This window comes from Passer montanus, unplaced genomic scaffold (genome assembly GCF_014805655.1).
Source record: "Passer montanus isolate IOZ18808 unplaced genomic scaffold, ASM1480565v1 scaffold9, whole genome shotgun sequence".
In the NCBI taxonomy this organism is placed as follows: domain Eukaryota; kingdom Metazoa; phylum Chordata; class Aves; order Passeriformes; family Passeridae; genus Passer; species Passer montanus.
The window spans coordinates 15,496,227-15,519,047 of record NW_024374367.1 but is presented as its reverse complement, the minus strand read 5'-3'; the positions used below and the strand labels follow the sequence as shown (position 1 = coordinate 15,519,047).

General features: G+C 44.8%; 2 protein-coding genes across 6 annotated transcripts in view; one reads left to right on the top strand and one right to left on the bottom strand.

Moving 5' to 3' along the window:
- Window positions 1-615: 615 nt before the first annotated feature.
- IL5RA (interleukin 5 receptor subunit alpha) lies at window positions 616-9,151 on the top strand. The gene is made up of 9 exons (XM_039695304.1): window positions 616-732; window positions 1,916-2,061; window positions 2,562-2,700; window positions 3,290-3,422; window positions 3,497-3,687; window positions 4,667-4,812; window positions 5,235-5,373; window positions 6,622-6,718; window positions 9,076-9,151. Exons 1-9 carry the CDS (start codon window positions 663-665, stop codon window positions 9,104-9,106), a joined length of 1,092 nt encoding a protein of 363 aa, XP_039551238.1. The 5' UTR covers window positions 616-662; the 3' UTR covers window positions 9,107-9,151.
- A 4,015-nt stretch (window positions 9,152-13,166) lies between these two features.
- Window positions 13,167-22,821, bottom strand: part of CNTN4 (contactin 4) — a 245,715-nt gene continuing 236,060 nt past the window's right edge. For all 5 annotated transcript variants that reach the window (XM_039695312.1, XM_039695311.1, XM_039695314.1 and 2 more), the window contains 7 exons: window positions 22,347-22,417; window positions 20,313-20,547; window positions 18,793-18,908; window positions 18,031-18,217; window positions 17,423-17,535; window positions 15,969-16,137; window positions 13,167-14,921 (listed from right to left, as the gene is read on the bottom strand). In XM_039695312.1, the coding sequence (XP_039551246.1) occupies window positions 14,821-14,921; window positions 15,969-16,137; window positions 17,423-17,535; window positions 18,031-18,217; window positions 18,793-18,908; window positions 20,313-20,547; window positions 22,347-22,417 (992 nt within the window). In that variant the 3' untranslated portion in view covers window positions 13,167-14,820. The remainder of the gene's footprint in view (window positions 14,922-15,968; window positions 16,138-17,422; window positions 17,536-18,030; window positions 18,218-18,792; window positions 18,909-20,312; window positions 20,548-22,346; window positions 22,418-22,821) is intronic.

Here is a 22,821-nt window from a genome sequence, read left to right as displayed (position 1 = left end):
ATGAATGATTACACAGAGATTTATTTTTTTTTCTCCCAGTAATTCATGGAACAATCCATTGGAAAATGCTGGGTTTAAGCATTAAAAATTGTTGTTCATTGAAATCAGAAATGAACAAAGCAGTTTCTCTTACACCCAATAATTAACAGTGGAGAATTAGCCGTGAGGTGATGAGCAGTGACTGTGTCTTTAGAAAGCTTTAGTGGAGGAGTAACTAGACAGTAAATGCCAATAAGCAGCTATTTTATATAGAGCGGGAGCTAAAATATGGTTATTCCTGTTCTTGGAGGAAATGGGACTCTCCCCAAAGCCAGTCTACACAAACCTGACTTACCTTCCATGGAGAAATGCTCTAATTCCACGGATGCCCTGAACATCCCCTCATGAAGGTTTGAAAGCAGCAGCTTTTCAGAGAGGGCTGGCAAAGGGAGCAAGGTGAAATGTGTACCTGTATTAAATTTAGGTCTCACAAGAAGCATTTTCCTGCAAGAAAAGAAGAGTCTATCCCTGCAAGGCAGCAGTTTCAGTGCTTTGATGATGGGGATAGATCGTGATCCATGGGTTGGGTGTTTAACCCTTGGCTTGTGCTCATTTTTAGCTCCTGTGAAATGGTGCCAAGGCTGGTGTGCTGATGCCTGGCTGTGCCCATCCACCACCCAAAGATGATGGCCAGTGGGATGCCAGTTTTCCTGCTCCTCCTCTGGACAACAAACACACCTCAAGGTGCAGGAGGTGAGGAGCTTCCTCAGGGCAGTGCCCTGGTGGGTGCCCAAGGTCCCTCTTTGTGCTGGGCACTGTTCCACACGTGGATGAAGCAGTGTGCCATGGGCCCATTGCTGTCCTGCCTCCTGGGACTGTGCCCTGTCCCACACTGTTCCCAGCTGGGGCCTGGTTTGCTGTGGGAGGAAAGAATCTCCAGTCATGGGGAAACAATTGTGTTGGGACTTTCTGAGCCTTTTTAGGGCAGTTTTCCTACTGCAGTGTGAACTCCTGGGCATCAAAGGCTGGAATCACAGGAGACCAGAAGTGGGAGCTGATCATGGAACCCCAGAATGGTTTGGGTTGGAAGGGACATTAAAGCCCATCCAGTTCCACCCCCTGCCATGGGCAGGGACACCTTCCACTGTCCCAGGTTGCTCAGAGTCACATCCAACCTGGCCTTGGGCACTGCCAGGGCTGATGGCCCTCAACTGCCTGGGGTTTGGCAAATAAGGGAGAGCAGGCTCTGAAGAGCTGGAGGGGAGCAGATTGATTATTTCACTGCCCTGCTATTTATTTGCTAACATTTCCCCCAGCATGAGATCCTCCTCATTTCCAAGAGAGCTCCAGGAATCCCTCTTGCCCTGTCATTTTAAATTATCCTTCCCATCCTTCTGTGTTTTCTTCCATTTGTGCTTAATTCCTCTGTTCATCATTTTGGCGCTACTCTCACATGCAGCTTCTTGTGGCTGTTTTGAAATCTTTGAAAGCCCCCCATGCTGCCCTCTCCAGCAAGCTGATGTGGGTGAGAATTGTTCATGCAGTTGATCACTCCATCAGCCCCGTTTCTTGTCTCTGTGACAATGACGACCAAGATGAAAACTCTGAACATAATTAACAAGCCAAATGTAATATATCACAGTATACAACTGTGATATATTACAACTAGTAGAAACTGTTGTAAAAATTTCATTTTTCAAGCTAAGTTTTAATAAACTCTTATTTGATGGGTTTTGGTTATTTAAAGGGTTTTGGTTATTTAAAGGGTTTTTTTTTTTTGGTCAAATATTAGATATATTTTACAAGGAGCTATTGAGAGAATATAATATTGAGATGAAATTATTTGCTTGTATTGCTCACTGCTTGCAAAGAGGTATTGCTCTAAACAATTCACTGTATTGGACACTGATGGATATTTCTGTTTTCTCTTTTCCAGTTCAGGTTTTGCCACCTGTTAATTTCACCCTCACAGTCTCTGCATTAGCACAAGTGCTGTTACACTGGGAGCCAAACCCTGCTCAGGAACAAAACAACTCCACCATCAGATACGATGTGAAAATCCTGAGCCCTGAGCCAGAAGAGGTAAGAGAAAAAATAAATCAAGGATCCTAAGAAGGCTAAATCCCTGCTGTTCTCTTTTATTTTAACCCATGCTTTGGGAACTGCAGAGATTCCCTCTCAGCCATCCTTGTGGACACAGCTCTGCTGGGACGAGCCTTGGGAATTGCAGTTTTCGTCTCGAGGGGAGGATGAATCCTGACTTTAAACACTGGCTCCCCATTCAACTCACTGAACTTACCCCAGTGTGAGGCTCAGTCTTTGCAGGTCCCTTATTTTGCCTCCCATTCCCTGTGGTTATTTGATATTTTCTGTTTCAAGTACGACACCTTTCAGCCATCCTTGTGGACACAGCTCTGCTGGGACGAGCCTTGGGAATTGCAGTTTTCGTCTCGAGGGGAGGATGGATCCTGGCTTTAAATACTGGCTCCTCATTCAACTCACCCCAATGTGTGGCTCAGTCTTTGCAGGTCCCTTATTTTGCCTCCCATCCCCTGTGGTTATTTGGTATTTTCTGTTTCAAGTATGACACCAGGAGGACTCAGAGTGTGCGAACAGCGGCGCTTCACAACGGCTTCTCCGCCCGCGTGCGCACCTTGCTCCTCCAGGAGGACCTCCAGATGAGCAGTGACTGGGTGGAGGGAAACCTCCCACCTCTGCCAGGTAAGAAAACCCAGGGAAGGCCTGGGGTTTGTGTTCTGCCCCAATCTGTGAGTTAAACATTAAAAGGTGACAGGTTTAGTTCTTTAAAATAAAAATACAGCGTTTTCCGCTCTACCTGCTACAAAAGGATTTAGTCCAGACCTTTCCCTACTGCACTGGAGCCTGGAGTACAATCTGGAGGTGCAAAATGTCAACAACACCTATAAAATTTTCTAACAATGCCTTGCTAATGCTGAGTTAACCCAGCATGGTGCACCTAGGATATTGTTCCACATGAAATGCACGGTTCTGTATGGCACAGCTTTACTCACTGCTTGGGAATCTGCATCCTTCCCAAGCCACAGAGCTGTGTGATGTGGATGCAACAGACATAGCTACAATGGCCCAAACTGGAATAAAAAGGGCAGAAAATTAGATGCAACAGACACAGCTATAGTGGCCCAAACTGGAACAAAAAAGGAGGAGAATTGGATACAACAGACACAGCTACAATGGCCCAAACTGGAATCAAAGTCCTTTAGCAACAGGAACTTGTCATGATTTTTGCAGTGAGGTTTTCTTTCTGCTCTGTAATCCCTTGCCTCTCCAGGTGCTGCAGAGACCTCTGTCACCAACCTGTCCTGTGTCACCCACGTCACCATCTCTGGCAATGTCTCCCTCCATTGCACTTGGCTCCCTGGCCAAGGGGCTCCAGAAGACACCAAATACTTCCTCTTTTACAGGTTGGTGTTTGCTGCTTCTCCAGGCAGCAGTGAATTTCTTTAGGAGCATTTGTCTCACCAGCATTTTAATTTAGGTATGAGACACACACAGAGGAATGTCCCACTTACACCAAGGACAAGTGGAGCAGGAATACCGAGTGCAGATTTTCAAGTACTCAGATTAAACCTGGTGAGATTGACAACCTCATTGTCATTCACATCAATGGCTCCAGCAAACGTGCTGCAATCAAGCCTTTTCAGCAGTTATTTAACCAAAATGCCATTGGTGAGTAGGAATACATTAAAAAAAGTATCAAAAATGACTGGCAGGATTGTCAAAATGTGAGGAAGTTCTTTTGGATTGAGTGGTTCTTGATGCAGGTGAAAGGATGTGTTGATTTTGTATAGTCATCTTAAGGGAATTGGAAGAAATGACTGGATTGTTTTAGCTAAATTTGATTTTAATCATCTATTGGAAATTATAGAATGGCAAAACTAAAAGCTAGTAAAGGCAATTAGTTATTCTGTTTGTTAGCCAAAGCATTATTTCCAATATTAATTTTCAGTTGATTTAGCCAATATACTTTAAAACACTGTTTTTATTATCCATAATTTTGCAGCCTTCATTTAAAAGGAGTAAGACACATGATGTTCAAGTTAACCCTGTCCTGTAAAGGAAGGCATTAGTCTGGAATAAAAGGGAATATCAGCCATGATAATAAAAAGGGAATATCCTATCATCTTTCATCTACACCAGTGATTTACTGTCCCGCATTAGTTCCATGTTTTTCTTTTTTTAAACAAATAATAGTTCTCTTTTTCATGACTTCACTAAGAGAAAAATATCACAAATTTTCTTCTTAGAAATCATCCCCATAACAGCAGGTGAATTCCTCTGAATTTCTTCAATTTTTGAATAACTTTCCTGGCTACATCTGCATTTTTTTTTTCTGGAAATGAAATTTTTTTAACTATTGTATCATTAATTTAATACTTCTATGGAAATTAATTTAATAAATTTCTCTTTCTCCAGTAACCTAATTTTCCAAAACTTTTAAGTGGATTTTCCAAACTGTTTTCCTATAACTATTACCAGCAATGTAGTTATTCCTCCTAAATCCTTATCTTTTCAGTCCAAAAAGGGAAATAAATTCAATAATTATAGGTCCTACTTTGAAACACTATCAGGTTATGAAATGCTCCAGGTTTTTAGTATTTAAACTTGTCTCTATAAATAACTCACCTGTATGGTTCTCTTTTTGCAGAGAAAGTGAATATTCCCAGAAATATCAGCATATCCCTGGAGCAAAACGACCTCCTGGCCATGTGGGAGAAGCCAATTTCTCCTTTCCACGAGGAATGTTTTGAATATGAATTTTATCTCATCAACCTGAAGTCAGGCAACAAGCAGGTAATTGCTCCTCCAGCATCTAAGATCATCCAACATTCCTGTCCTCTCCAGCTGGAATTTGCCTTCCTCTTTTCCTCAATGCCTTTTCAATTTGCAACAAACCATCCCCAAGGAACTTGGGAAAGCAGGACAAAATTGGATTTATTCAGCTTATGCATCTGGGCTCAGAACAGTTTTTACCGTCTTGAAAATGCTGCACTGAGAATCTGCAGGAAGAATGGAGAAATTAGGCATTTCCCAGGAATTTTCCCTGGAATATTGGTGTGTTAGGACCTATAAAAATGGGGCTCTTACCTCCAAAGCAAGGCCAGCAGCTCACAGTTAACAAAAACAATAAAAAGATAAACATGGTGCAAATTTGGTTTTTTTTGAATGCTTGAGTGTTAATTAATCTCTGAGAGCACAAATTGTGTTCCTGACAGATCCTGAAGATCTCCTCCAACAGTTTCCAGCTGCGGGTGGATGCCAGCAGCAGATATTCCATCAGGATCAGGGCCAAGCACAACCACCTCTGCCGTGCCCCAGGGGCCTGGAGTGACTGGAGTGAAATCATCTATGTTGGTGAGAATTCCCATTGCTCCACTGCTGGGAGCCAGTGCTGCCTGTGCAACACCCCAGAATTCTAACAGGAAACAGCAAAACAGGGATTTGAAGGAAAAACCTGCCTTGTTAATGCCAAAGGGATTTAAATCCGTTCCATTAAAAATAAACTACTTGCAAGAGGATTGGTTTTAGGCAATGCTTTGTAATATTTCCAGGGATTGCTTCAAACTCAAGGCCTTTTCTTGCCTCACTGCAGTTTTTTCAGGTGTTTCTCTGCCCTCATTGTGATGTTCATGCTGGAAATAAATATGAGAGGCCATTGGTTCACTGAAATTATCTCACCCCTTCAATGCTGAGGGAAAAAAGAGCATGACTTTAGCATCTTTTAGCATCCCCAATGCTGGGGAACAAATCCTGCCTAATCAGGAGCGTGCCCAACATCACAAAATTCTAATAGGAAACAGGAAAACAGGGATTTGAATTAGATTTACTGAAACTATCTCAGCCCTTAAATGCTGGGAGAAAAAAAGAACATGATTTTAGCATCTTTGGAGCATTTGCCCCAGGCTGTTTTGTATTTCCTGCTTGCTGACCAAGTTGTTGTGGAAATAACAGTTCCTTTATCACTGCACGTTATCAACTGTTTGTTCTTAGACATCCTCCTTTGCTCTTATCTCTGGAGTTTCTCAACTTCCTTGTTTTCACTTAAAAAATACTCAGTTACACTCTCCTGTTTACTACATTTCCCCTCTTGTACCATGAATTCACATTTTCAGTGTTTTGCCTCATTTCTCCAACACATCCCCTTGACCTCCTCTCTTGGCTCACACAGCAAACTTGGAAAATCCACTCTGATGGCAAAACAAAATTGGTCTTCCCTAAAAATTTACTTAAATCTCAACAATATCCAAGGGCAGGACCACTTAATGCAGTTTTTCCTCATGGAAAGGAGTTTTTAGGGGCTTGTTGCAGTTCATTGGCACAATACAGGTTCCTGCTACTTTCTCAGCTACTTATTCTCTCTTTATATCAAAATAAAAGACAATTATTGTTGAAATCAAAAATTCAGTACCATGGAAGCTCTACAATCAATTTCTTATTCTAGGTATCAAGTCTTCAAAATCTGCATGTTAATTTGTGACCTGAATACAACCACATTAAACAGCTAATGAAATATTTACAATATTTACATGCTAAACATATTTCAAATAATCTGTACTAAAATAATGCATTTAATTTCTTTTTTTTTTTCCCCTTGAAATTCAGGGCAAAACAAACTGGAGAATTCCACAGCCTGGATTCTCACTCTGCTCTGTGTGACCACGTCCTGCACATTGCTGCTTGTGGCTATAATATGCCAAATGTAAGTATTAGCATTTTTTTTTATTACAATATAACCAAGGATCAGGCATTCAACAAGTGTGGGGGGACGTCACAAGCTTTGCTTAATTCTGAGGAAAAGCTGAGTTTGCATAAATACACAAAGCAAAAATAATCAGCCTCATTAATTATCAGCAGTAACATTCAGCAGAATTGGTGGGGTAAGAGAGTTATTCAATTTAATCTTATACAACAAACCCATATATTGAGTGAGGTGAATTTGTTAAAGTTTGTTTGCCCTTACCTCATTTTTTCATTAAATGCACCTGATTGTGTCAGTGATTTCCCCAGGAACCTTCATTTATGCCTGGCCAAAGCTGCTCAGTGCATCCCTCATGGCCAAAATATCCAGACCTCTGGTGTTTGCTTTGAGTATTTGGAATATTGAATTTATTTTTAATTATACTCTGGCTCTGGATGCTATATAGCAAAGGCCAAAACTCCCCAAATGCACAGTGAGGAAGCACAGCTACACTTTGGATTTGTGTCTGTGACAGTCAAACCATAAGTGATGAATTAAAGGCTCCATGTAATTAGAAATTTCTCCCTGAAACACGCAGCAAGCAGCAATTACCAGTCCACAATGAACACATCTCCCCTTAATGGAAGTGCTAATTCCTTATTAATTTCTTTAATGCCTTTTTATTTATTGCTCATCCTGATGCATCCTTGGCTGTTTTCCTCTCCGTGCTGTGTTTCCTTTATCCAATAAAGGTGTTGTGTACAGGATGCTCCAAGAGGGTGACTGAGATTAACTCTGCCTGTGGGAGCTGAATGAGCAGGGCTCTGCAGAAACAGCACAGGGAATTTATTCCTGTGTCACACGCTTGTCCCCAGCTATGCAGCCTTGATGTCTCACTGAAAATCCCCAAATCTGTCTTACTTACATGATTCTGTTATGGATTGAGCTGGAGCTGGAGGTCCTCCCCTGCTCCAGCATCGTCTCCAGCTCTCTCCTCTCTCTTTGGGACAGCAGAACCAACACCAGTTAGCAGCAGTCACACCTCTCCATGTTTTCTGTGGAGTTCTGACAGCACTTGAATATTACATTTACCCCCTTTGGAGATCCTGGAACACACACAGGGAGAGAAATAAATCCAGGGTACAATTCTACTCAACCTGGAGATGCTGTACTAATGCATTGTATGATTTTAATCCAATTTCAGGGAGCTTGTCCAGGTTCAGCTGCTTGCTGCTACCTTGGTTGCTCCCAGGAGTTTCTCTCCAGTATAAAATTCCCCGACACCCAAAGACTCATTACTTTCTCTCTTTGCCAACATGATGAAAATTTTACCTCCCTGCTAGTCTGAATTTCATGGAGCTGCTCACCTTATTCCACCCTTCCCTGCTGCTCCTTGCTCCTTCTCCAATCCCCAGCCTGCCCTGGGAGGATGGGGAAGTGTAAGAAGATGAAACACAGGGTTGTACCTGCAGATATTAAAAAAAGAAAAATCGAGCAGGTTTCCTAGATCACAGTTTCATTAATACTCTCTGTTTTTACTGCTCTTGAAAATTCATGAAGTGCACTCTGCGATTCAAGAATCGTTTCAAATTTCGTGCAATTTGCAGCCATTATAAGGAATTTCATTACAGCAAAGAGCTCCATAAATTTTTCTGTGTACTTGCAGGCATCGGGGTTAAAGCCCCACCATTTGGGAGGAGTGCTGCAAGGCAAAGGGGCCCTCTGGGACAGTTTGGGCAGGCTTTTCCCTTCACTCACTTGCAGAGGCTGATGGGGTTAGAGTCTTGATAAAAACCACAACTGAATGTTCTCCTGGTTTGCTCTCTGCTCTAGGAGAGAGCAGCTGCTGTCCTTCCCTAGGAATAACATCTTCTCCTGGAGGTGAGCCCACAGGAGGATGGTGTCAGTGACTTGCTCTGGCATGAGGGCACTCAGTGCCCTCCACGCCCCAAAATCAGTGTGGTCATGCAGGTACCCCCCTCTTCTGCACCCCATGAGCAGCAGTCACCAGCCAGCTTCGGAAAAACTCCAGGGGGAATCTCAGGGGAGGCACTCTGACACAGAGCTAAAACAAATACTTCCTCAGTCTCATCACAGAGCAAGGAGAGCTTGTTCTCCTGCTTGTTTCTCTTTGTTTACCTCCAGCCTTTTCATGTCACAGCCTGTGGGAAGAGTCGGAATTTCAGAAAGGCAGACACAGCACAAAACCCAGACCCCAAAATGCTGATTTAAGGCACAAGGGTCCCATGGGGTGTGTCCAAGGCCTGAAGGTCCAAGCAGTGACAATGGAAAAAGGCTGTGCCTTAAGCTGTGTAGACAGAGACACCTGGGATGCTTTTTGTGACAAGATCTTTAACCACATAACTCTGACTTTTCAGTAACCTCCAAAAAAGAACAGCACCATTCTGAGGGCACCACCCCAGCAACTCCTCCCTGCAAAGACCTGAGGGGCAAAGCAGCCCCCATGGACACACTTCTGCCTCATTTCTCGTGGGCATTTGTGCACCTTTCTTAAGTGCTCCCCTTCCAGAAGTGACGTGTAATTTATGCTTTTTGCTGCCTCAATAAATAATTTTGACATGGCTCCATCAAAATCTTTTCTTGGCAAACAGCATGACACCAATCCCAAGTGGAACCAACTCTTGTTGGGTACTTTGCCCAGCAGTGGCATTAATCAGATCTGAAATGAGCTGCAGGTGGAATGCTGTGGCCTTTTGAGAAGTTTGTGAGAGCTGGTGAGGTGTAGGAGCTGTGAAGTGCAAAGCTGCCCTGGGTAAGGGCACAAAGGAGCAGAGCTGGGAGGAGTGGAGGTGATGGAGGTGATGCCAGGTGCTGCAGTAACAACATTGGCACTCATCCTGCCCCACTCCTGAGCTCCAGCAGCAGCCACTTTCCTGTCCCACCCCAGTGGTGGGGAGCACACAGCCTGGCTGCTCCTTTGCACCCAGCAGTGGCTCTGCTGTGTCCAGCATTTCAACAAAAAAACTCAAACACGTTTCCCCCAAAACACCTCATACCCTGCTTTTATTCCCATTTTTGGCTGTATAAGTCCCTCCCCCAAAGCCTCATCCCCTGCAGCAGAGGGAGACATCCCACAGCTCGTATCTGTGGGGTGAGCAGTGCTGTGCCCTTCCCTTCCCCTGATAATTAATGAAGCATCAATGTCACCTTCAAGGCAGCAGCAGCAGCTCAGCCAGGAAGGTTTAGCTCCAAGCTGATAGACAGAAAATATTATTCCTCCTCACCAGGAGAATAGTAATAGGATAAAGGTAAACTTGACAGAACTCAGAAAGCTTCTGGAAGAAGAATAGTCCTAAGAACATAAGCACTGAACTAAGCAGACATCAGCCAGGGGGATTGTCACAAAATAAAGGGGGCAGAGGAGCAGATCTGCCCTTGGTGCCTGAACACATTTCTTTTTCCTCCAGAACAGACCCTGGATACCAATTCTGGGCTGAATCCTCTTCACTCAGGCCAAGTTCCCATTGAAACCTGCCCCTTTTGGACATGGTGCTATCCAGGGCTGGAGACAGCGAGGGTGTTTCAGCACCTGGAATGTGAGACCTGAGCTCTGGCATGTACAAACACAAGGAAAAGCTCCCTCTGCTGTCCCAAAAATCCCTGTGCTGCCAGCCCAGGGAGTGGCAGGCAGGGAGGGGGTCTCAGGGGTGTGAACAGGATGAGTTATCACAGCACTGAGCAGAACCATTTGCTCTCAGCTGTCCCTGGTGCCCTCCCCTGCCTGCTCCCAGCTCCCTGGGCACACAATTATTTGTGGTTGCTCTCCTGCCACGAGGCACTGGCAGTTCATGTCCAGAAACCAAAGCCTGAGCACGAGGCAGCTCGTCCTGGCTGTCCAAAGGAGGCACCTGACAGCAGAGCCCTTGGGAGGAGCAGCAGTGTGAACAGAGATCAGAGCAGCTCATTTCTGCCCAGGCAGCCCCAAAAACCCTGGCATGGATGGGGACATCCACACCCTCCTCCTCCTGTCACCTGCCTGTCCCCAGGGCCCAGAGGTGTCCCGTGAGCCCCAGTGGGTACCATTATCTGTTCCAACCCTAACATTTCTGCCCAGGCAGCCCCAAAAACCCTGGCATGGATGGGGACATCCACACCCTCCTCCTCCTGTCACCTGCCTGTCCCCAGGGCCCAGGGGTGTCCCGTGAGGAGTGGCACAGCTGCCCAGCCCCAGTGGGGACCATTATCTGTTCCAACCCTAACTGCGAAGAATTTTAAACTTTCTGTGCTAACAAACACTAACCCCTAAAACCCCACTTTGTTTAATCTAAAAGCATAGGAAAAAACTTCCAAAATTAAATAATAAAACTAGAACTATAAGTATATAATTTAAATTATGAAGTGTTATGTATATTATATATATATATAATTATATATATATATATAATTATAATATCACATTAAAAAACCCTTAAAGTTTAACTTAGCAGTTAAGGTTCCAACACCTATCTCTGCTGCAGGCAGAGCTGGCTGCTCTTGGGCTCAGCACGTGCTGCTGCTTGGGCCCCTAATCCCCCAGGAGCAGCAATTCTCTCATCCCTCCACTGCTGTTTCTTACAGAAACCACGTTTGGAGTAAACTGTTCCCACCAATCCCAACGCCCAGCAACAAATTCCGAGACCCTTTCCCAGTTGACTATGAGGTAAAATAACTTTTTTTTCTTTTTTAAAAATTTTATTTTAACTAAAATGAATGCTTTTGTTTGTGTGCTGCTTTTTCCCTGTAAGGCTAAGAGCAAAGAGGGTCATAGAATCATTAAACCTCAGAAAGATCTCCAAGACTATTAAGTCCAACCCCATGGCCACTAAACCCATTGAATTTAGCAATTCCTGAGGCTGTTTTTGCCATCCTCCCTGCTGTGGTAAATTCTCACCTTGCTGTGTGGCCGCTTCCTTTGCCCACGACAGGTCCCAGCCTGCTGCAGCTCTGCATCTGGCTTTGCTTGCAGATGGTGTGGTTTGGGAAGGGTTAAAAATGAACAGAAGGGTTAAGTGGTATTGTCCAGGTTTTCCCTTTTTCCAACTCCATTCCAGACTCCAGGAGAAATCCAGCCCAGGTTTTCTCTTTTACCGACTCCATTCCAGACTCTTGCAGAAATCCGCTCCAGATTCCCTTTTTGCCGTCTCCATTCTGGACTCTGCCTGAAATCCGGTCCGGGTTTTCCCCTTTGCCAACTCCATTCTGCACTCCAGCTGGAATCCAGTCCAGATTTTCCCTTTTGCCAGCTCCATTCCAGACTCCAGCTGGAATCCGCTCCGGGTTCCCCTTTGCCAGCTCCACTCCAGACTCCAGCTGGAATCCACTCCAGGTTTCCCTTTGCCAGCTCCATTTCGCACTCTAGCTGGAATCCGCTCCAGGCTCCCTTTTGCCAGCTCCATTCCACACTCCATTCCGGTTCTTTTTTCCCTACACTGAATTTCAGGCTCACCTGTGGCTCTGCCCTCTGCAGGAATTGTGGTTTCTCCCCAGCCGGACCAAGACTGCAGGGTGGCTCCCGCCGCTCCAGGCTCCCTTTTGCCAGCTCCATTCCACACTCCATTCCGGTTCTTTTTTCCCTACACTGAATTTCAGGCTCACCTGTGGCTCTGCCCTCTGCAGGAATTGCGGTTTCTCCCCAGCCGGACCGAGACTGCAGGGTGGTTCCCAGAGAGCTGCTTTTGTTCAGCCTGACAATTCAGTGTTTTGCTCCTGCTGTTAAGCTGGACTTAAGCTGGACTTAAGCTTTTCTGGGTTTGCTGTTATTTCTGATAAATACATTTATCTTACAGATGAGATAAACCCCTCATTGTCTGCTCAGGGGAAGGGCTGCTCAGCACCTTGATTTTCATTTGTCCCCTTGGAACAGGGATTTGCTTTTTTGCATATTGTTCTTACTCCATGGTCTGGTCAAGGAAACAGGCTTAGAAGATTATCATACAATGTTTGTTTTTAATTAAATGGTGCAAAATACCATGACTTGGGGCAACACAACTAAGAACACAAGAAATAGCAAATAGTAATGCTGCAACTGGAAAATGTGAGCTTGCAAAGGCAGGTTCATGTTCTCAGCAGCAGCTCTGCCTTGTTTTGTTGCTTGGTGGATTTAGTGGTTTCAAGCCATGGTCCCAAAATCCTCAAGAATCCCCAGGATAAGCAGAGGCAGTGCCTGGAAGGGCTTTGCTCCAGCCACAGGGTCAGAGATGCTCCATCCCCATGAGCTTGTACAGCTCACAGCTACTGTCCAGCTACAAAACAAACCCAAAATTTGCCTGCTCATGTTTTTTGGTCAGTTTTGGGAGCAGAATTAGACCAGAGGCGTATAAATAGATTTTTTTTTCTGCCTTCACAAAGTTTTGATTAAAACCAACTCTTGTATCTTCACATCAGTAACAGTCTCAGCAGGCTCTGAGGGGAAATGTCTCCACTGGGCAGAAACAAAAAGCAGAGGAAAAAGGCTCCTGGAAGACAGGTATCTTTACAAATGACAGAATATTTATTACCAATACCTTTAAAAAAAGATTACATCTGCTAGATCACTGATAAATATCATTTACACTGGGGAGAAAACTACAGAAGCTTTTTTTTTATTTCTTTTTTTTTTGTTTTGTGGATTTTTTTTTTAAGGTTTTACTTATTTTATTTTTTTTACATAGAAGTAACCATATCAAACTAAGAAAGGAACACAGCTTGAAATACTGACAATATTTCTCTGGTCAACAACCCTGACTTTTACACAAGTGGAATCCTGATTATGAGTTACTGAATAAATATATTTAGAAGGTCTAAAAGTTAACTGTATTATTTTGTAAGCAAAAGAGACAAGTTACAGGCAAATTCAAGCTATCAGGAGAAAAAAAAATACCACTGCAGCGCATTGAAAGTTGAAAATTGTATAGAAAATTCCATTGCCTTTTCCAGCGTTATCCCGTCTGAACTTACAAAATTCCCCGTAGTAACAAACAGTCCTTCTCTTGAGAAGAATTATTCCAGTGTGGATATTGTCGTTTTCTGCTGTGGCTCTGTTCTGCCTCCAGGCATCTGGGAAGGGTTTCTAAGGAAAGGCAAACTTCCAGCGGGGATCTCTGGGAGATTCCCACTTTTCCATGGATAACCCGGAGCTGGGGCAGCACCGCTCCCGCTCCGGGCCAGGTTCCCAACCGTTGTCTGGAGTTACCAAGGATGAGCAGTTGTGTCCCAAAGAACGAGCCCAGAGCAGCTTTCTGTCTCAGAGTGGCCGTGTTCTGATTTCCTCGGAATGAATCCCCAAACGTGAGGAATTTCCTTGGAATTAGATCTCCAAAGGCTGGGTGTGCACCCAACACAAGGCCGGCGGCCATCCCGTTGTGTCACCACAGATGTCACAGCTCTGCAGGATCTTCATTTCCCCACCCAATTTGATGCTAATTATCATCAAGGCAAAGCAATTTCACAGCCCCTCCTCGCTGCACAATGCTGGAATACTGGCTACGTGTCCTGTAGTCCACAACCAACCAAAAACCACGTGGGTTTCCAAAATTCTGCTCTTCTGAGTGTTTCGAGTTTGTCCTGCTCAGAGCTCAGGATGAAAGGTGTGTTAGAAGCCCTGGGTTCAACACAGGAGTCGCTGGAACTGCCAGTGAAACTCAGCCTGTTACAATCCGGGTCTGGATCAGTTCTGCCCTGTAAAACTGTACAGTCAACTCCAGCCAGTTTGCCAAGAACAACTTGGAGCTCTCTGTCGTAAAGGAAAAAATCCCAAACAATATTTTTGTGATAATGTCGTCCGTAGCATTTTATAGCAGAGGAAAAAAATTAATATCTACATCATATGTTAACTTTAAAAAATTCTATAAAACACTAAATATATAATAAAAAATATGCATATAAGGACATATGTAAACTGCTTTGGTAACATCGTATTACAGATGTTTTCAGTGCATTGCAGAGTTTCCAAGGAAACTTCAGACAAAGCTATATTTGCTTTGAGGAAGTACTGTATAATGCCATTCCTAAAGAAGCATAAACATTTTTTTTTTCCAGTAGTAAGATGTACTCAAACCACAATATTACTTAGTACTGGGTGTCTCCAAAACAACTAGCTAAATGTTGCTTATATTATAAAGAAGAAGTCCTCGATGTCATTGTTGTCATAAACTGGAGCGGGCTGTGAGGGAGATCATGATTGTGCTGAGGGCTGACAGGGTGCAGGCGCTGGAGGTCGACGAGCCCGAGCCTCTGGCGTAGGCATCTGAGAGGGAAGAGGGGAAAAAGGAGCCAGAGGTGAGCAGAGAACAATCCCCGAACTCTTTCTTAACCCACCTTAAAAATTCCCTTTCCTGAGATAAAGCACAGCCCCCTCCTCCTCTTTGCGGTCACCTTTCCAACTGAATTTTGGTTTCTTTTCAATTCCTGCCCCTGTTGTGTTGAGGCTCCTCTCACAGTTCTGTTATTTCACACGCTGTCTGCTTATCATTATTTGGTATTTTTTCACAATTGCACCATATTCCAGCTGTTCCTTGTGCCTCCCATCCCGGAGGAGCCGTGTACCTGCTCCGTGACCCCTGGCCTGGAGCCAAATGGGAGCTGGCATGTTCCAGCTCCCCTTCCCTCTCCTGTGCTGCTGATTAAATTCCTCTGCATGGTTTACACAGACACACTGTGGAGAACTCTGCTCTCACCCAGGTTTTTTTTTACATCACTGTGATTTTAATGCCATATTCCTGCATTGCAGAGGCTCCTGATTTAATGCAGCTTATAAACTGGGACATTATTAATGGAAGAAGGGACATGGAGATTCTGCAAAAGCCATGTTGTGTAATAAAATACTCTTTGTGTTTGTTCTTCTACACCACCTCATTTCTCTAAATAAATATTTATGCATCCAGCACAAAATGGGATATGGTTGCACAGTAGCCTTATAGATTTAGAAGCCTCTGCATGCTGCATTTGGTTATAGTGAATTCCAGTGAAACAATACATTTAACACATGGGACTGAGAGGGGAAAGCGTCTGAAAAATCTAAATACAAATAGAACTGAGCACAAAATGGGATATGGTTGCACAGTAGCCTTATAGATTTAGAAGCCTCTGCATGCTGCATTTGGTTATAGTGAATTCCAGTGAAACAATACATTTAACACATGGGACTGAGAGGGGAAAATCTAAATACAAATAGAACTACTTAAGATGGCATTTCTTATGGCTGAATCTTGCTTTTGGGATGAAATCAGAATTAGGGACTGGTGTATTTGCTGGTGGGGCCCTGTGGCACAGAGCCCAGTCCCCCCATCCTTACTGGATATCTTTGGGATTCGGATTTGCTCGCTGCTGCTGCCGTCGCCGCCGTCGCTGAAGGGTTTGATCTCGATGATGTAATCCTCATCAAAGGGCAGGGACAGCTCCACTGAGGTTTTATTTGTTTCTATGACAGACGTGCTGCTCTCCCTGTTCCACCTGTACAAAACCTGCGGCCAAGGGAGAGAGAACAGGAGGCAGAAAGGGCAGAGCTGCCCATTGTGCTCAGAGCTGCTCACCTCAGGGTGGCAGAGGTGCTGCTGCTCTTTTCCTGCCCCTCGTGCTCAGGGGTGGTCTGGTGACACAGGGGACATGTGGGATTTGCTGGGGACACCAGCACAGAGGTGGCAGTGCCTGGGCAGGGCGTGACACTGGCAGGAGGATGATGCTGATCAGCAGCACTAACACAGCACTGGCACCTGGTGGAGCTCCTCAGAGAAACCCTTGCCTTGGCCAAGCTAAAATAAACCCCTATCAAAATAAAAACTTCTTTATAGAGGTCAGAACCTCCTTATTATGCTGCTTCTGGAAACCGAGTTGGGATATTTGATACAGTGCCACCAATGGTTTCCCAGAATAAATGACTTTTGTGAACGACCTTCTGAGCTGTGGGAGTTGTACTAATTTATATCATAAATTGTGTCATAAAATACAAGATTTCTAGGCAAAAAGAAGAAAAATAGGCAATGTTTTGCCATGATTCAGGAAATAAATCCATGTGGTTGTGCTATCCTTACAGTAAGTTAAAGGATGTTTTAGAAACTCTCTAGATGCTTTTCCAGGGTGATGAGTCTCTCTCTCCCTCTTCCAACTGACTCCTTAATTTGCATTTCAAACCTAAAATATGTAGTGAAAAGCTGGTCCAGATTGCTGAGGTTCATCTGAGGTTTGGACTAAAACCCCTGAGGAGTTACTTATTTTTGATGAGGCCATACAGAGCACCAAATACACTTAAAAGTTGGTGCAGGAATTGAGGGGAGCTGGCACAGGCTCGCCAAGCTGCTGGCATTCCAGACTGGGAATAAAACATGGAGCATGGCCAGGTCCTTCACTGGCTCAGGTTCTGGTGGGAAATGTTTGCACAACTCCAACCCCAGGACAACATCTTTTTGGGCTAAATGAAACCCTTGTGGAAGGTGGTGGAGCTGAATTCTTCCCAAGGTTTCTCTCTAGTTAAATTATGTCCTATTAAAACTGCTTCTAATGAGGATTCTCTGTCTTTTCCTCCTGGCTTGGCTTTGTGAAGGAAATGGGAGCTATTAAAAAAGCATTTTATTTATCTGCAATTAAGGAGGCAACTACAGCCTTTGGGAAGTTTCCACAGAGGCAGGAGAGAAGTTCTGCAGGTGGGAGCTGCAGGAAAAATGTGCTCACATACACAGGCACGGCTCTGGTTGTGGAGGAACGCCCCAGATGTGACCTGGGAAATCATGAATGTTCCATGGAAATACTCACTTTGTAGCCTCTCACTTCTGACTCGTTGTCCAAGGCTTTCACCTGGTCCCAGTTCAGGATGATCTTGGAGTCAGATGAATTCCACACGATGTTCCCGGGGGGCTGACTTGGTGCTACACCAAAAAATAGACAGCACCACGTTACTGAGGAGAATCAATTCCCAGCTGGATCCCTCCCAGTGCCAGTGGGGCTCCAGCAGCACAGCTGAGCCTGCCCAGAACCCTGTCCCTCTGGAAAGCTAACGAGCTGCTCCACTGATCTGTGTCCTCAAGGTCACGGGAGGTGTGACACGACACGAGGCTTTAAATGAAAAAGGGATTCAGGCAGTTGCTCAACATGCTTCAGACCAGAGGGAAAAAAGCCCTCTTGAACACTGAGATAAATATTTAATTTGCCTGCACAGCTGTGATTTCAGTTTTGCATGCTCTGCTTACTTAACACCGGGAAGAACCTCATGAAAAATATGCAATAAAAAGGCTGAGCCTGGTAAATCTGCACAAAAACCTGGCAAGGAGAAGTCTGACAGCTCCTTGAGACTCAAGAGAGCTGGGAAATGAGAGAGGGCAGCAGTGGCTGGACCCCGCCAGGGCATCCCTGCCAACACTCACGTGGTTTTTTGGTGGTGACGTTGACAGCGGCGCTGGAGGGGCCGGTGCCAGCCGTGTTGTAGGCTCTGACTGCCAGGTGGTAGAGGGCATTGCCCCGCAGGTTGCTGACTTTTGTGGATGTTTGGTTCCCGACCGTGCGGATCCTTTTGGCGTTTTCCTCCTTCTCGTCGTGCCGCCAGCAGCGCACCTGGGAGAGCAGGGCTGTGGCAGTGCCCGGCCCCAGAGGGGCTGGCAGCACCCCCTTGTTCCTGTCATCACCCCAGATCTGCTCCCAGGGACAGCTCCTGCTCCCTGCCACCATCCCTGGCTCTGCTGGGGACCAGCCCGGCTCCAGAGATCCCTCCCCAAGCCTGGCCATGGCAGCACCTTCAGGGAGGGCTGCATTCCCAGCCAGATCCCACACAGAAAGGTGGAATTTTAACCTTGTGAGAGAACGGTGGAATTTTTAACCTTGTGAGAGAATGGTGGAGTTTTTAACCATGTCAGAGAACAGTGGAATTTTTAACCATGTGAGAGAATGGTGGAGTTTTAACCATGTGAGAGAACAGTGGAGTTTTTAGCCTTGTGAGAGAAAGGTGGAGTTTTTAACCATGTGAGAGATTGTTGGAGTTTTTAACCTTGTGAGAGAAATCTCTGTGCACCAGAGGCAAAGAGAAGCAAATCCACTTTAGGAACACACCCATGGCAGGAGGAGCAGGACGAGGACATCGCTGTGTCCCCGCCAGGCTGGCTGCTGAAAGGATCCTGCATTGTTTCCCATACCTCATATCCCTGTATTCTTCCTTTGTGCTGGTTCTCCCACGGGGGAGCCCAGGAAACTTCAACGTCTGAGGCAGAAATGCTTCTGGCCAAAACAGTGGTTGGGGCTCTCGTTGGCTCTGGGCAGTTAAAAATAGAAGTAAGACTTTTCAATTCTGTGTTCAATTAGTCTCAGACATCAGGGGATTTATTTTCCTCATTGCACAAGGAAGGAAGCAAACAAATGTCCACGTTTCAAACCGATGGCCTGTCAGGCTGTGCTCCCTCAGAAATAATAAGATGTCATTACTAAACTCAACCCAGGATACCATGTACTTTAATTAGGACAAGTGGGAACATTTTCTAATCAGTGGACATTAATTCATGCTAAATCTCCACAGAATTCTTCCCAGATTACATATTACTTTTCCATTAATATCAAAAGATTTCATTATGATTAATGTTATTTTAATGACTATTGAAAAGAATTAATCTCGGTTCGCCATTTATTATAAATCAGAGCAAGGCTGAGGTATCAAAGGATGTGTCAAGGTGGAACCAAACCTTTTCAGACCCTGTTACATACAGGTAAAGATATTATTAAAGAAAGGCCTTATAAAATTGTGATTTAGGCCTGCTGCTTCAGCTAGGTGCAGTTACCCTGCTAATTCCCATAAGAAAGAATTAAAGGAACGAGAAGCAGTTAACATAAAAACCTATTTTAGTAAGAGAACTGTTTTCAACTGCATAAACAATAAACCTGTCCTACGAGAATCAATGGAAAAAATACATAAACGTAACCAAAAATAAAGAAGTTTGATAGATATGAAAATACCATTTACCAACCAATGACCTGAGTGTCAGTGTATTGTCAGCCAATTGTTAGGTCTGACACGGTGCCTTCTGATAATCCCATAGAAATATGAACTATGCAATAAAAACTTGGCTTTCCTGCATGAAGAAACTGAGTCCCATCTGCTTTACTCAAACAAGACCCTGCGGCATGGGTGTGAGAAATGGATTTGTAAAGAATTTTAAAAACTTGATAGAAAGCTTACTCAGTCTTGTACATCTGTATGCAAACACTGAGGTAAGGTGTGCTGACTTAGGAAGACCATAGAGTAGAGGTAACATTGTTGAGAGAGAGATTAAATTAAAAACAAGTTTCGACAAGTTTCAAAATATGGCCTTGCAAAAAGATCAAATATTTTAGAGAATTAGAACTGTGAAAGATGCATTATAGCAAGACCACGTGGAGTAAAAATATACATGATTCATATTAGAAGTAATAACAGCATTGTGTGGCAAAAGCCAACGGGCTGAAAAGCATTTATAAAGTATTGTAACCAAGAAATAGGTTAGCTTCTAACAGAATACCATTAAGTTTTACATCTTTTATGTCTCACCCATATCAAGACTGATAATAAAATAAAATCTTTTAAAACGCCTCTCAATTCCGCGTCTCTGTAAAAACTGAGAAAACCAACACGTGGAGGGGAGGGAGAAGATTTAGGGAGGGAGATTTAGGGAGGGCTCATCTCTACCTTCCTCTGCCGAGTAGACGACGGTGACGGGGCTGAAGGAGCCTTCCCCCTTGTTGTTGTAGACGCCCACCTTGACCTCGTAGGGCGAGAAGGGCGGCAGGCTCTCGTTGCGGAACACGTAGCGGGCGGCGTCCGGCGAGGCCACCACCGTCTGCATCCAGCTGACCGTGCCCAGGGGCCGGAAGGCCACCACGTAGCCAAAGCCACCCCCGTTCTGCAGCTCCTCGGGCACCGTCTGTGGGCAGGGACAAACGGCGGCTTCAGCGCACACTGACCTCCCCGGCGGAACCCCGCGGATTCATCTTGGTCCTCTTAAATCCTAGCGTGGACTTGGAGATCTCAGAGGTGTTTTCCAAACTAGTTAATTCTGGGATTGTGTGAGTCTGGGATTGTGTGAGTCTGGGATTGTGTTATTCTGGGATTCTGGGATTTGGTAATTCTGGGATTCGGTATTTCTGTGATTCAGTAGTTCTGTCATTCTGGGAATCTGGGATTCTGTAATCCTGTGATTCTGGGATTGTGTGATTCTGGGATTCTATGACTATGTGATTCTGGGATTTGGTAATTCTGTGATTGTGTAATTCTGTGAATCTGGGATCCAATAATTCTGTGATTCTTGGCTTCTGTAATTCTGGGAATCTGGGATTCTGGAATTCTGGAATTCTGGGATTCAGTAATTCTGCAATTCTGTGATTCTGGCATTCTGGGATTCTGTACACAGCACTGGAGATGGAGGTGCAGAAGGTCCTACATCACATCCAACCTGAGTTCACCCCATCCTGCCTGCATCAGAGCCTTTCTGCTCCTTGAAACAGGAAGCAGCACCTCCAGAAGACCCTTCTCCTAAAGCTAATTTCCCTTCCCTCCCTGCCTAGATGGGTTCTCCATTGCTGATGCAATTTTAGGCTTTGAGAAGAGCCTGAGGTTTGCTGGGGCGAAGCAAGGACACAGTTCCTGCTTTCCCAACACACGTGCAGCTGCTCTCATCCTTTGGGATCACACACAAAGCCCCAAAGAACACGCTCTGGACACAATGACATTTCCTGCTCTGAGGCTTGCAGCCCCCTAAAAAGCTGCACTAAACCCAAAGGTTCCAGTATTAAAACAATCCAGAATTATGTGCCACCCTCCCTGAGATGTCCATGGAGCTTCAGCATGGGTTACTGACTGCATCCTGCTCTGAATTGGAAGGCTCACATAAAGAAAAAGCTTCTGGACATTTAAAAGAGTAAAACCACCCTTCTATCAAAACACAAATGATATTTTGTGCAAATTACATCTCAAACCAATGGCTGATGTTCTGGCCATGTGTGTTTTTGAAACATATTGCAGTATCTTTAGGAGACACGGCGTAACTAATTAGTCCAACAGAGGAGGAAATTTAGCACATTGAGCTGTGTGGTGAGGACAAAAACCCATTTATAGGTTTTTAATAACCTCAGAAATATCTCTGACGATTCATTCTGCCAGCTTGGTCAGAAATAGTGCTAAATGGAAGCGTTAGCATGTCTAGTGGAGTTCATTATTAGGAGAAATATGCCAGCTGCATCGCATCACAACACGAAAATATGAGCAGACAAATGACTAAAGTTCTAACCCTGTCTGCCTTAAGGAATATTAAACATTTCTCTTCTCTGCATCTCCTCTCGCTGGCTGCCATCAGCAGCAATGAAAGCCAGCATGCCTTGTGCTGGCTCTGAGCTGCTTGCTGCCTTCTATCCCAGGGAGGAGGAGGGAGGAAGCTGGGAGCCAGCACAGCAATTCCCCACCAGGTCAGGATGTTCCAATCCCATTTTATCCCTCGGGTGGCTGCTGGCCATCCACATTTTGCCATGTGGATGTGCTGAGGGTCAGGGGGAGCTGAGCTGGTGGCAAATCCTGCTCCCCATGGTCCCTGCTCCCCACTTCCCTGGGGCTGCCCATCCTTTAGCTCCATCTGAGCAGCTGGACTGTTTTTATCACACAATCTGAGCTTTTTTACTGCCAACCCTTTGAAATCCACAGAAGGCTTGGGGGGGCTGGAGTGAGACTCACCTCCCAGGTAATGACCAGCTCCGACTTGCTGCCTCCACCTCCACTGACATTAGCTGGGGTCACCTCAGGGACTGCAAAAAGATAAATGCAGAAGATGGATGTGACAGCTTTGGAACCCAAAACCCACATGGAGATGGAGCAGAGCTGTGCAGCAACAGGACACTGCTGGCCTTCCCCTGCTGGGGCCAGGAACTGTTAACATGACTAATTTGCCATGGCAAACAGCACATTTAAGTATGTCAATAATAGTATATTAAAAGTACGTCAATTAACTTGCATATTCAGTCTCTAATTGTTCAGTTTAAACATTTGTCCTCCATTGAGAAAGGTATTTTATTTATTTTCTCAAGCTGTGTCAGGGAAGGTATAGGTTGGATATTAGGAAAGAAAATTTCACCAAAAGAATGATAAAGTATTGGAAGGCTCCTCCCAGGGAGGTGGTAGAATCACCATCTCTAGATGTGTTTAAAAACAG